The following is a 12,435-nucleotide window of genomic DNA, read 5'->3' as shown; positions in this document are numbered from 1 at the left end:
GTTGAATTGACATGGAATAACTCTGTGGCATCATCCAGAGATATTTTGCTTTAGGTCCTACACTGGATTATGCTCAGGAGCTGATGTACATTTCTAAATAAAAGATCCTAAAGTTTCTTTTACGGGATTGGTACTCTTTGACCCAGATAAAAATGGAGGTTCAGGGAATATATCTGTAAAAATTTACTCTTCCTTTTAAAAGGTTACAAATTGGTCAAAATGAAATGCTCAAACACCACGAAGTTACTAATTTAAAAATTCTGTTATGGAAAGACTTACCTCAAAGGAAATAGTGGAATGCCTCTCTGTTAACGATTCAACAGATTGGAAATATTATTATTTCCCACGCCGTTTGTCAGGGAAGCTGCAACTTCACCACATTCTATGTCATCTTGTTGATTATGGACTGTTTCCTATTGACAAAACAAATGAAAATGTCACTACAGTTTCACTGAAAATTGAATAATTGTCATGGCCAAGTCAAAAACTACACAGACACAGACATTATTGTAAATGAATAAATACTAGTATTGGAATTTATTATTCATTCAAATAACTTGGGGTGAAGTGATTGATTCATTTATATGATTTGACTTGATATATTTTACTTCACTTTTCTGCCACTTCTGCTAATAGAGAAGTTGAGGATGAGTGATGATATGATGAATGAACATTCACAAAACACACACATTCCCAAGCTGGGATTCGAATCCACAACCCTTGTTATCGTAGCATGCTGTAGTACACTCTGCTTATGGGTGAATTGATGAATTGTACACTTCGTCACATCTCCACAAAAAACGAGCAGTAAAATTATTGGAAATATATTAACAATTGCCAGTGGCATGCCGAAGAGGGAAGGGGGTTGGTGGGGGTTATAACACCCTCATTGGCCCGGTATCCCTAAAAAAAAAAAAGAACATCAGATGCAGAAATAATGACAAAATGAGGACTGACTACTAAAAAAAAGTATAGGCTACATAACTTTCGAAAATCATGCGAATGACACTGACTATTCCATATAATAAAATAACACAAAAAATATGTGCATAAGATAATTTGCAAGTAAATGTGTGAATAAACTGACTTGAATTAAAATACTGACATAAGAACTAAACTTATAAATTTAATTTCTGCAATAAACTGAAAAATGAATGTGGAGGCTTACCAAGGAGTCCAAATCCTCTGGCTTCTCAGGTGAGAGTTCACCACGTAAATTTGCCTTCATCATCTGCAATTGAGAATATTGTAGGTAGTGGTTAGGTCGATTAATCTACTCTATCTGAATTGGTCTATATTGGCATATCAGTTTATTAATACACGTTACCAATAACTGCAACAATATTATTTTTCTTCACAGATGCCTGTAACTTGGGTACTTTCTTTTACAATATTAAAAATATTATCCGAAATACATTACCAACATTTAATATTGGTCAATGTTATGAAACTGAAAGTTAGGGTGATACTAATTGGAACCAAAAATGGTACCAACGTTCAGTGATCAGAAAGCTTCGATACAGCTACTCTTCCAAAAATGTTGCTTTGCTACAGCTACAATTACCAAAAAGTAGCTTGCTACATTACTCCTGTTCGCTACTGCGCTACCTTTTCATTAAAAAAAAAATATGGATATTCAAAAGAAGCCCCTAGCAGTTTTACTTACTAGAAAATAGATTCCCATATTTATTGTCATGATACCCATCATTTGATCATGTTGATAGCAATCGTAACGAACCGTAAAGTTCGTTGGATCTTACGAGTACCTAGAATGTTAACCAATTAATCAATGGGTGATGTAAATTACTCATCATTCATCCTCTGATGAGAGCACTCGTCATTGGCATGACGAGTTAACGCTTGGCAATGCGAAAGGTACAAAATCACACTAAGGAACTAAACTACAGAAAAAACAATGGTCACTCGTTGGGTTTTGTGAACTGTTGAACCTGAATCATGGCTGGGTGTTAGGATAATTACCTGTCTATCTGAAGTATTAGGCTGAATAGAATATGTGAAGTCCTCTGTTAGCTTCTCCAATTTGTCGACCAGAGCGTCGTTCCACTTCTGACCTACTGCTCTGCTAAACACCTCTTCTCTCTACTCCAATCCCAAAAGTCAGTCCCCTCTCAGCTTGTCTCACCTCTATATCCCTAGGCCATCGAGCTCTTCCTCTATGCCGAATCGTGTTTTTAATTGCCACCATGCAAACCGCTGACTCTATAACCAGAAGTATTACCTGTTTCCTGAATGCTCAGGAGGTTTGCATGGCACAACACTGTGCATTGTAAACATGCCTCAGAGGTTGAGACAACTGAGAAAAACAAGTGAATGCCCTGGTCAACGTGAAGCATTCAGAGAGACTTAATAAAATAAACATATAATCTTAGGGATTGATACGCAATGTTGCCTCAGTGACCTATTTTTACTATAGTGTTTGAGAATGATGTGTGCGTATATAAATGGCATATTAATTGAAATTTGATATCTGAGTATTACAATTAGAGTGTTACTCAAATTTAACATATTTCTCAATTAACATATTTTTATTTGTTTTTAAATCAACATATTTTTCTTGAGGGTAAATATTAGAGCTGAGCCGACACCACCTTGAACCAATACCGATGTCGATACTTGAAAATTGCAATAATTAAAATTGGTTCCAAAATTTTGATTAATATTGGTGTGTAAATATTATTTTCCAATTATACTAGTATTCATTAATTTACCAAGAAATTTGGTTTAGAATATTCAAGAATTTCATCAGAATATGAAAATAGAAAGTATGTAATCACAAAATACAGTTTTCGTGCAAAATTAGTGCAAAATGAAAAGAAAGTTTGAATTTTGCACAATTTCCCGGATAATTAGACTCCACGAAAGTGTCGCGTGGCATTTTTGCGGACCCCGTGAAAGACCAATATTTCGGAAAAGTATCGGCTAGTATCGGTAGATGAATTCCAACCGATACCACTGGTATTGGCCAATACCGATACATCAGCATCGGCTCAACCCTAGTAAATATCCATTGGTCAGATTATATTGATGTATGTCATTTGGTTATCTGAATATCAGAATTATTCATAAATTACGTGGATATCTATAATCTGTGATATCAGGACATTTATCATCTAGATTATCTGTATTGCCATTATCTTGTAATAGACGTGGTCTTTATAAAACTCCTAAACACGTACACGTTGTCGAAATTTGTTTGACACTTTTGCCGCATATAAAATTTACCTCAAAACGCCGAGCAGAAATGTGGCTATAGCGAAATTTTTGCTACAACTACAAGGATTTTGTAGTTTCTCTACAGCTACAGTTACGATTTTTAAAATGTAGCACTGCTACAGCTACAAATTCAAATTTTGTAGCTAGCAACAGTAGTGTAGCTACAAGTAGCACTCTACTTCTGACCACTGCCAATGTCGATACTAATTCATAGTTCCCCAATTCCCTCACGATAATGGGTGGCTGCCGGTCCCACATACTGGTTGTAATCTCAGGAGAAAAGTTGTTAGTTGTTATCCTTTTTCCTCTCGAGGACAGACAAGCCAGCGCATGTCCCGTAGTCTAAGCATAAAACCTGATGCCTTAGACTAGATGACCAAGGTACAGGACTCAAACATGACTATATTGTTCACAAATATGACATTTTGATTTATAGGAACGCAAAAAAGCAATGAAATACATAACTTGGACAAAAGGAACTAATAAAAGTGACTTCACACTGCTACTCTAACATACATTTTCATCGTTCTCACTGCTGAACAATAAAATAGCTTGCCAATAAATCAAAATTGAAGCCATTTTCTTACCTGTCGTTTTTTTGTCTGATCCCAATCTTCCCTTGAAAGGACGTAACTCAGTTTTGCCAGAGCTGCTTCAGCGGTCATGTCTGCCCCGGGAATCACTCCGACTTCCAATAGAGCCTGAAATGCAAGATGGAATGAGGTAAGAGAAAAATATTTGATGTAAATTCAAGAAAATATTCTATAACTAAGGTTAACGTTTTAAACATAATAGACATAACTAGTTGAGGAAACTGAAATAAAATATATAAATATACAAATGCATGCAATGAGTGAATTACAGTAGTATTATGTTCTACTGACCAACCTACTATGGAGGTTGGTGCCTTATTTTTAAAAACCAAAACGTAAACACAAATATTTTGGTTTTCTCTGTGGGAACAAACCCAAGACCATACACATCAAAGACGAGAGCATTTGCCATTAGGAAGTGTGTTTGTAAAAAATTTCCAGACTATGGTGTAATGAATAGCAATTGTAATGGAATTGAAGTTTATTCAACTCTGTCAAAAATAGACGAACAAAAATTAAACATAAAAATATTTATGCATAAAGTTTCTCCAAGAAGCTGGATAAATTGATTGATAAAATTGAAAATGTTGGTGTTTGTCAGCACTTAGGCTACTTTGCACCCGTCACATTATATGGGGTCCAGCACCTTACCATAATTAAAATCACATTTGTCTCCGAGGGCTAAAATATCCCTAACTAATTACATGCTGAGGCTGTAAAGGGGAAATCAGCACATGCAAGGACAAAACACAAGACAACACAGACCTACGGAGAATTATACTGGCCGTAGACATCAGAGCCTCGTTTGCCTGCAACATTGCTGTTACAGGAGTGTACTACATGGAAGTGAGGTTGATTTTTGGGTGCCTTACCAGGTCGCCCCTTACATGCCTAGCTGGATAAATGAAAATCCTGAAAACAACAAGAGAAAATAATTCCACTTACTTTTTCCATTTCTTTTAAAGCTTTTGCAAAATTCTCTGACCTTTTCATAACTATTCCACGCTTTTTTTTAGGATTATTAGGACAATGGCTTGCCCTATTGAAAATACTAACTAACTAACTCTCTAGCCTTCTTAAACCCGAAGGTTCATGGCTGCAGCAATACAAGTCTTCCATCTGTCCCTATCTTGAGCAAGATCTATATACTCTTTTCCATCCCTACCAATTTCCTTTAGGTCCATCTCTACGTTATCCCTCCATTTTCATCTTGGCCTTCCTACAGGTCTCTTACCATCAGGTTTCCCAACAAGAATCCTGTAAACTCCTCTTTCTTCTCCCGTTCGTGTCACATGGCCTGCCCACCTAAGTCTTCTTGATTTAATTATTCTAATAATATCTGGACATGAATACAAATTATGTAGTTCTAAATTATGTAACCTTCTCCATTCACCTCTCTCCTCATTCCTTTTAGGTCCAAATATTTTCGTAAGGATGTTATTTTCAAATACTCTCAATTTATGTTCCTCTTTCAATGTAAGGGACCAAGTTTCACACCCATATAATACAACAGGCACAATTACTGTTTTGTATATTTTAACTTTTAGTTTCTTAGATATTAAACGAGAAGACAAAAGTTTATGAAGAGAGAAGTAACATGCATTTCCTGAATTAAGCCTACTTTTTATTTCCTCTTTAATATAATTTTCATTTGTTAATATTACTCCTAAGTATTTGAATTTGGAAACTAGTTCAAACAAGTTGTTATCAATAATTAGATTTTGATTATTACCTAACACTTGGTTTCGGCCTGTAAATATTGAAAATACACATAAAGAAAATAAAAAAAGCATATTACTGCAAACATTACCTTTCCTGTTTCATAAGATGCATTCACTCTTCCTTTCAAACACTGTGTGACATTGATGATAATGACACCACTGTGTGTGGCAACACGAATTTCATTTACAATGTTTTCCTGGTTTGATGGTATGTTTCCAACTCCAAACGTTTCCAGAACAACACCCTTCTTAGAGTTCAAAATATATGTCACCTGAAACAATAGAACAGAGTAGTTTTTAAATGGGAAATGCTACAGGTATCAATTAGGTCATAGTCAATTGAACTTTGTCCTAATGACGATATTAGAGATGGACCAGTATGAACAGTTTGCTGATGCTAATTAGCCTCTTATGTGTGGAATTTTCTGAACAAGTTGCTACTGGAAAATGTAGTTTTTTAGCCGAATTCCATTGAATAAATTTAACTGAAATAAAACACCAGTATTTTCCTTCCCTTTTCTATCCAGTATTTTTTTATAGAATTGCTTTCATATTCCATGACAAATGTAAATAATGCGATAATACACAAATACAATTATACAAAAATAAAATAATACATAGCATGTCGGCATCCATGCAGAATAAATATTTCTGGTGTGGAAGTCTTTGAAGCAAGTGCAACTCAATGTCTGCATCACACAAACTTCGTTCTTCAGCCATATTTCGGTTTTCTGTTAGCACGAACTACACCACACGAGCGCAGACAACTTTTCTTATGTCTAAATCATATTCTCTTTCATTTTCTTCTTTCTCCTCTTCTTCTGCTACTGTTTTTGTTTTTACTACAGCTAGTACAATCTCACCTAATGTGAATATTGTTCCCAGTATCTGGAAGAATATATATGCCACCTGCAGTCGAATCTAGTCAAAGCAAACTCAGACTTATATATACGCCTTCCGCATTCCATCTCTTTAAGTAACATAAACCAAGTTACAGCACCATGAGGGGGAGGAGGTCATGGGGAAAATGGTAAGCTTGTGTGCTCTCTGTTGAGTTGTTGTTTTAAGTTCACTTTATGCACAGATAGGATACCTGAAACGCAACCTACAGTTCATTATCAGGTATCGAACCTCGGACTCCTCCATTAGAAGGTGACGATGTTACAACTATGCCATCGGACAGGCACCCTATGCTCTCTGGTGGTTCCACTTCATGACAAAATCCACTAGAAGCGCTAGTGTCGTTAGTTGTACGAAGAATTTGGCTGCTTATAATAGAGTTTCGTTCATCTTTTCATTGCATTATTTCTATGAATACAAAAATTGCTATGATAGTTGGTACAGTGGTCATGATGATATTAAAGGACATTCTGAACAGTTGGCTACATTCTAGTACTGTGATTTTTATTTATAATCAGAAAATATAGGTATGGAATGTTCTTTGAAACTCTTAATGTGGCAATTGCTGTGAGATTTAAAATCATGTACGCGTTAATGTCGTAATGTTGCATATTAATCAATATTTTGAACCACTTTGGATTGTTGTAATTTTCAAATTGGTATCAGTCCTAATTGATGCATAATGTTAAAAATCTTTCTTGTGTTCCTTCAATAAATTCCTTTAAGCACATACCTACAAATCAATACATAGAGGTTTCACTGAAATTAGCAACATACCTCTTTATGAGTTGTGAAAGGAGTGAACTTCAGAATTCCAACCTCGGAGCTTATATCTGTCCAGACAGTGAATGTGTCTGAAGATGGACGAATAACGTGATTCTCTTCAACTGAAATGTAAGCAAAGAAAAATTGATAATAAAGATACTCTTCACCAAGGCTTGGTAATGAACATTTCAAAAATTATCTAACACTAGTCACAATGAATAAGCTATGCGAGAAAAGGTCTTTCCCAATGCATATGTGTCAGACTATAAATCAAAACTTAATCATAAGGACATGTTACAAAAAAATTATATTTAGCCAGATTTAATACCATGAACATCAGGATAAGATCAGCGAAAATAAATTATGAATGGTAAATTATAATATCCTAAATTAAAAATATGATCATATATACAAAACTGATATTAACAATATAAAATGTTTCACCAATTGTTGCTTTAAGTATCTTATAGAGTGACCACAAACAAAAAAACCTTCGACGAAAAGTCTCCGTGCACCTCCCCTTCTTTCATTCAACTCGGGCCATACGGAAGCATGATCCACTATGCCCCTGGAGTACGGTGCACAGGAGTCGCGAGTCTGCGCAGGATTTTTTGCTTGTGGTTCCACTATACAAGGGTGGATAAAAAATCATGCTTTTTATTTAGAAAATCATAATTGATGATTTTTAAAATTTAAATCACAGTTTGTGGTTTTGTTTAGAGAAAACAGGCATAAAATTGCCTGTATATTTTTCGACCATCGTATAGGTGAGCCCTTGTTATTGATGACAGGAAAGCAGCCTTCATAGAGAAGTAGCTGTCAAACTTCAATATGACAACCAAGATAAATCCTACCTTTTTAACTTAAAAACTCTAGTTGGCCCAATGGTTCTTGTTACTTGAGATAACAAAAAAACAAAATGCAAACGTACAACTAACCTTTAACCTCGGTACCAAAGATGGCTAAAGGTGGGAAGTTAGGAGAATCGAATGCATTCAATTCAGTAGCATTTATCTTGGTGGTTCTGTTGCCACGAAGCAGTTTGTTGTCAAAGAACACAGTCACCTCTGGTATGTTGGAAGTAGCTGCCACGACCAGGGCTGAAAGCAGATTGCTGCGACCATCACTCAATGGATCAAATAGGGGAATCTATAAAAGAAGAGATTTTGCTTATGCTTCAGGAAAATACTGCCAAGAGTACAACAATTAAAAGAAATACTCATAATTCTGTAGTTTTAAATCTTCTGTTCACCTTAACATCAGTTCTAAGTTTGACAAAGGGGTGCAGGCACCTGTTTAGATGCTTATTTTGAACAATATTTAAAACATTGTTTAGAAGGCAGAAGTGTCTAATAAATTTAATTAAATAAATTTTATGAACACTTATTACTACAGACATGTATTTAGTTTTAGATGGAAACATGCAGTGTGATTTTAATTTTTCATGTTTTTGAAAGGTGTCCGGTACATTTTTCTACCATGTATTGTCACAAAATTATGCGAAATGAACTGCAAAATGTGAAATAAACTCTTAAACATGAAATTTAATGTTTAGTTACCAACATAGCGCTTTTTGACCTTCCTGTGGGTTATGCTCATGGAAAACTTATTAAATCTGCAGTAAATATATTTGAGAAGCAAAAATGGTCTCCTTTACACAGGAATAAACTTAACGTTCTATTATTAATAACTACGTAAATGTAGTATTACAAGGGTAATGTTTATTTAGTTCACCCTTTTAACACTGAAATGCCACTTTGGTTTTGATCCTGAAATGTGCCCATCTTTAATATCAAAATCTTCATCATGTATACACCATATAAAACCTTGCTATATACCCTACTTTTTACAGTTGTCTCGTACAGTGGCCATGTGGTCTAAGGCGCAAGCTTTGCGCTTGGCTATGGGATGCATGCAGGTTCGACTCTCCTGGAGGAAGCATAACAACTTTTCCTGAGATTTCAGCCTGTGTATGGAACCAGTGACCACCCACCATCATGAGGAAATGTGGGAGCTATGAATGAGTAGTGTAATCTAGTCATAGTAAACCTACAATGATTGGGAGTTCATCGTGCTGACCACACATCAACTCTTAACTGTTCTTAGAATGATCTCCCACCTGTGGGAGGAGTCCAGCAGTCGGTAGGTAGGCATTGGTCCTCATGGGCAGTTATACTAGGGGTTACGTATTACAGTTATTAAAGATATGTAATAGTATTCTGTTTACAAAGAAGCACAGCTTTCATATACAGTCGAACCTCGACTTTACTTCTCTCAGTAAACCAAGATGAAAAACTTAAAATGCAGGAAAATTTTACAATGTTTTATTGAGACAATGAAGATTGAATGTATAATGTAGGAATGTAAAATTTGGTTTACTTGTACACTTTTGTTTTACACCTCAGCCATGTTATCTCCTGACCCCAATTCATGGCGCACAACTGGTATTTTGACAAAATCCTGTTTTCCTGTTGGCTGCTTTGAGGAGGATGGATTTTAAGGTTGCCGCTTGTTGCCCAAACAGGGGGCAGCGGTAGGCCTAATTGACTTTTTGACCCCAAGTTTCTTCACAGATAAATGCAGCAACAGAGTGGTTGTTAGCTTGGCCAGACTCTAGGGTAATTTAAATCTTGATAATTTTAATTACCTGAGACCCTGTGATGACAATGGGTTTCCCGAGATTACTGAACATGAAAGGCAGTTGTGATGAAGTATATGCGAGCGTATCTGTACCGTGAAGAATCACAAATCCATCAAAGTTGTCATACGCAAACTGTAATGAGAAAAAAATGTGCAAAAATTATACAATTACTACTTCATGAAATGATTGTTACAAAAAATTAACAGATAGAGTGACATATGACTAGTTTATTACAGAGGAATGTCTATTAATACTGTAGCTGGAACAGGTACGTAAGTATGAACAAACACTGGTGATATCTAAGGCTGAGATGATACCAGTGGTATATGAGCAGTTCATTAATATCAGTTAACACTACCAACGTCTGGATATTTTGTGGGGTCTGCAAAAATGTTGCTCAATATATTCATGGAGTCTAATTATCATTAGATTTTTGTTATCTAGCATCACTTTCCAGCCATTTTTGGCTAATCGCGATGATGAGGATGAGTGATGATATTGACAAAGGGACACTCACCCTAGCACCTAAACAGATAACAAACTTCCAAATTGCCCAAAAGAAACACCAAAATGGTTTTAGGAAGAGGTTTTCCAATGAACATTTCGTTGGTCATTTCTGTACATTCTGCACATCCAACTCGACCAGCACACTGACAAATTTCTGGATGCAATGTGGTCACAACATTACCAGAAGGTCAGTCAGAAAAGCAGTGTTAAAGTGTGGAAGAAGACAGATTAAAAGTGACCATATGGTTAGACTCTTACCAGAAAATATTGGTAACTTCTTGTAATTCAATGGCACAAAAACATTTTGTCCTTGTATCTGTGGTTCTAATAAATATCATATTTTGTCAATCATGTTCTACCAAACTTTTCTTCATGTAAATCCTAACATTACCTATAACAATGACAACTCACTCCAATATCTTTTGCAATGTTCTTCCAGTTTTCAAGTGATATGTTGCTAGAATCCAGAAGAGGGTTATATTCACAGATAGAATAAAAAATCCTTGGAGCTTTGCAGATGTGAAGTTCCCTGAAAAACGAAAATAAAATAGTATAAATATCTGGAATTAATAATTCATTCATGTTTTGAATTTGGAATTGTTTGTTACAATTTATTGTGAATTATTGTCTGAAGAAGACACTAGAGGGTGGAAATGTTGCATTTATAGTGTATTTTTTATACAATAAATGTTGCCTTGGTCAGCGTTTGAGTGAAGGTAAAGTGTTCGCCTGTGCATAGCACCATGCCATGAAGGCATTGAGTGTTTTATTGGAATTGTTTTAAAGTCCACTCTATGTACACATAGGCTAATTGTGACAGGACCTACAGTTTAAAGTGGGAGCTGAATCACTGTGCAATGTTCCTCCACCAGGTGTCGAACCCAGAGTCTCATGATTACAAGGTGACAACCAGTGGCGTGCCCAGAATTTTCGAAAGGGAGGGGTTATGTGTAGTTTTTTATGGAGTCAGTTCTCATTTTGCCATATTTTCCTGCCTTTGATGTTCTTTTTTTTTTTAGAAATGGTGGACCGAATGGGGGGGGTTATAACCCCCACCACCCCCCCCCCCTTGGGCACGCCACTGGTGACAACGTCACCACTATGCTATCAGGGAGGCCTGATAATAATTCATTCATAACTGAAAGAATGCCCTGCCATTAAATATTTACAAACATTTCTAAAATTTGACATTAATATGGTGTATGGGCACCATAAGGATAAAATAAAACCTAACATGCTAAGTGTACAGTTAATCCTTATTAAAGCAAAAGTTATTTACATTGACAAGCCTTATACCTGTAAGTTAATGATGAATGATGATTAGATAAGGTAGGGGTAAGACTGCAAATTTGTTTCTCTATCACGTGGGTTAATCAGAATAAGGATGAACTGATGAAACATTTGATGGGGACAAGCATCATGATACATTCATGCCTGACCTGGATTTGAACCTGTAACCTCTGGATTCGTAGCATATTATGCTGTCCACTCTGGCATAGAGGCCAGGAACTCAGAAAGGCAATATCTAATGTGAGTGTTTGTGTCAGTTCAACCTTAGTAAATTAATTACCCTCTTTTTGGTAAAACAATCATAAGGAAGAACATGAGACAAAAAATATAATTCTGCAAGGAAGGTGAATTAAGTATCCATGTCTCATTAGCATGTACAGGGTCCTTCAAAATAATTTGAAAAATAACAAAACGTTCCATGAGGAATATAACATTACCAGCAATCAAATATCCCATGAAATGCATTCAAACACATTCCAAAGTTTATTTAGGAACAGCTCAATAGTTCATAATTTTACAGGCAGGCTGACCAGAAGTAAAATGGCTGCCAGTGGTGAGGAGAAAGCATTTTGCATCTTACAATTTCAAGTGAGCCTTTCCATGTTGAGTCGAACAGTGACGATGGTTATTTCCAGAAGTTAAGGTTGAGTGATGAGGCTACATCGATGATTGGACGTGTAACTATAAGTGATCAACATCTTCTATGCTGGCTCCCAAGGTCACTGGACCTCTTCCCCTGTCAGTTTGTCAGACGATTTACCCTTACAAGAGTAAATTGCCAATT

General features: G+C 35.9%; 1 protein-coding gene across 1 annotated transcript in view; it reads right to left on the bottom strand.

Annotated features, from left to right (window-relative positions):
- LOC145999949 (L-asparaginase-like) overlaps window positions 1-12,435 on the bottom strand; it is a 28,669-nt gene that overhangs the window by 4,738 nt on the left and 11,496 nt on the right. Inside the window, exons 3-10 of the mRNA XM_083137235.1 lie at window positions 10,773-10,890; window positions 9,861-9,986; window positions 8,152-8,362; window positions 7,226-7,335; window positions 5,638-5,820; window positions 3,822-3,935; window positions 1,169-1,231; window positions 280-413 (exon numbers count right to left, since the gene is read on the bottom strand). Coding sequence (XP_082993361.1) covers window positions 309-413; window positions 1,169-1,231; window positions 3,822-3,935; window positions 5,638-5,820; window positions 7,226-7,335; window positions 8,152-8,362; window positions 9,861-9,986; window positions 10,773-10,890 — 1,030 coding nt within the window. The 3' untranslated portion in view covers window positions 280-308. The remainder of the gene's footprint in view (window positions 1-279; window positions 414-1,168; window positions 1,232-3,821; window positions 3,936-5,637; window positions 5,821-7,225; window positions 7,336-8,151; window positions 8,363-9,860; window positions 9,987-10,772; window positions 10,891-12,435) is intronic.

The sequence above is a fragment of the Lepisma saccharinum genome, chromosome 16, assembly GCF_977018435.1.
Source record: "Lepisma saccharinum chromosome 16, izLepSacc3.1, whole genome shotgun sequence".
NCBI lineage: Eukaryota > Metazoa > Arthropoda > Insecta > Zygentoma > Lepismatidae > Lepisma > Lepisma saccharinum.
This window is presented reverse-complemented; position numbering and strand designations above follow the sequence as displayed.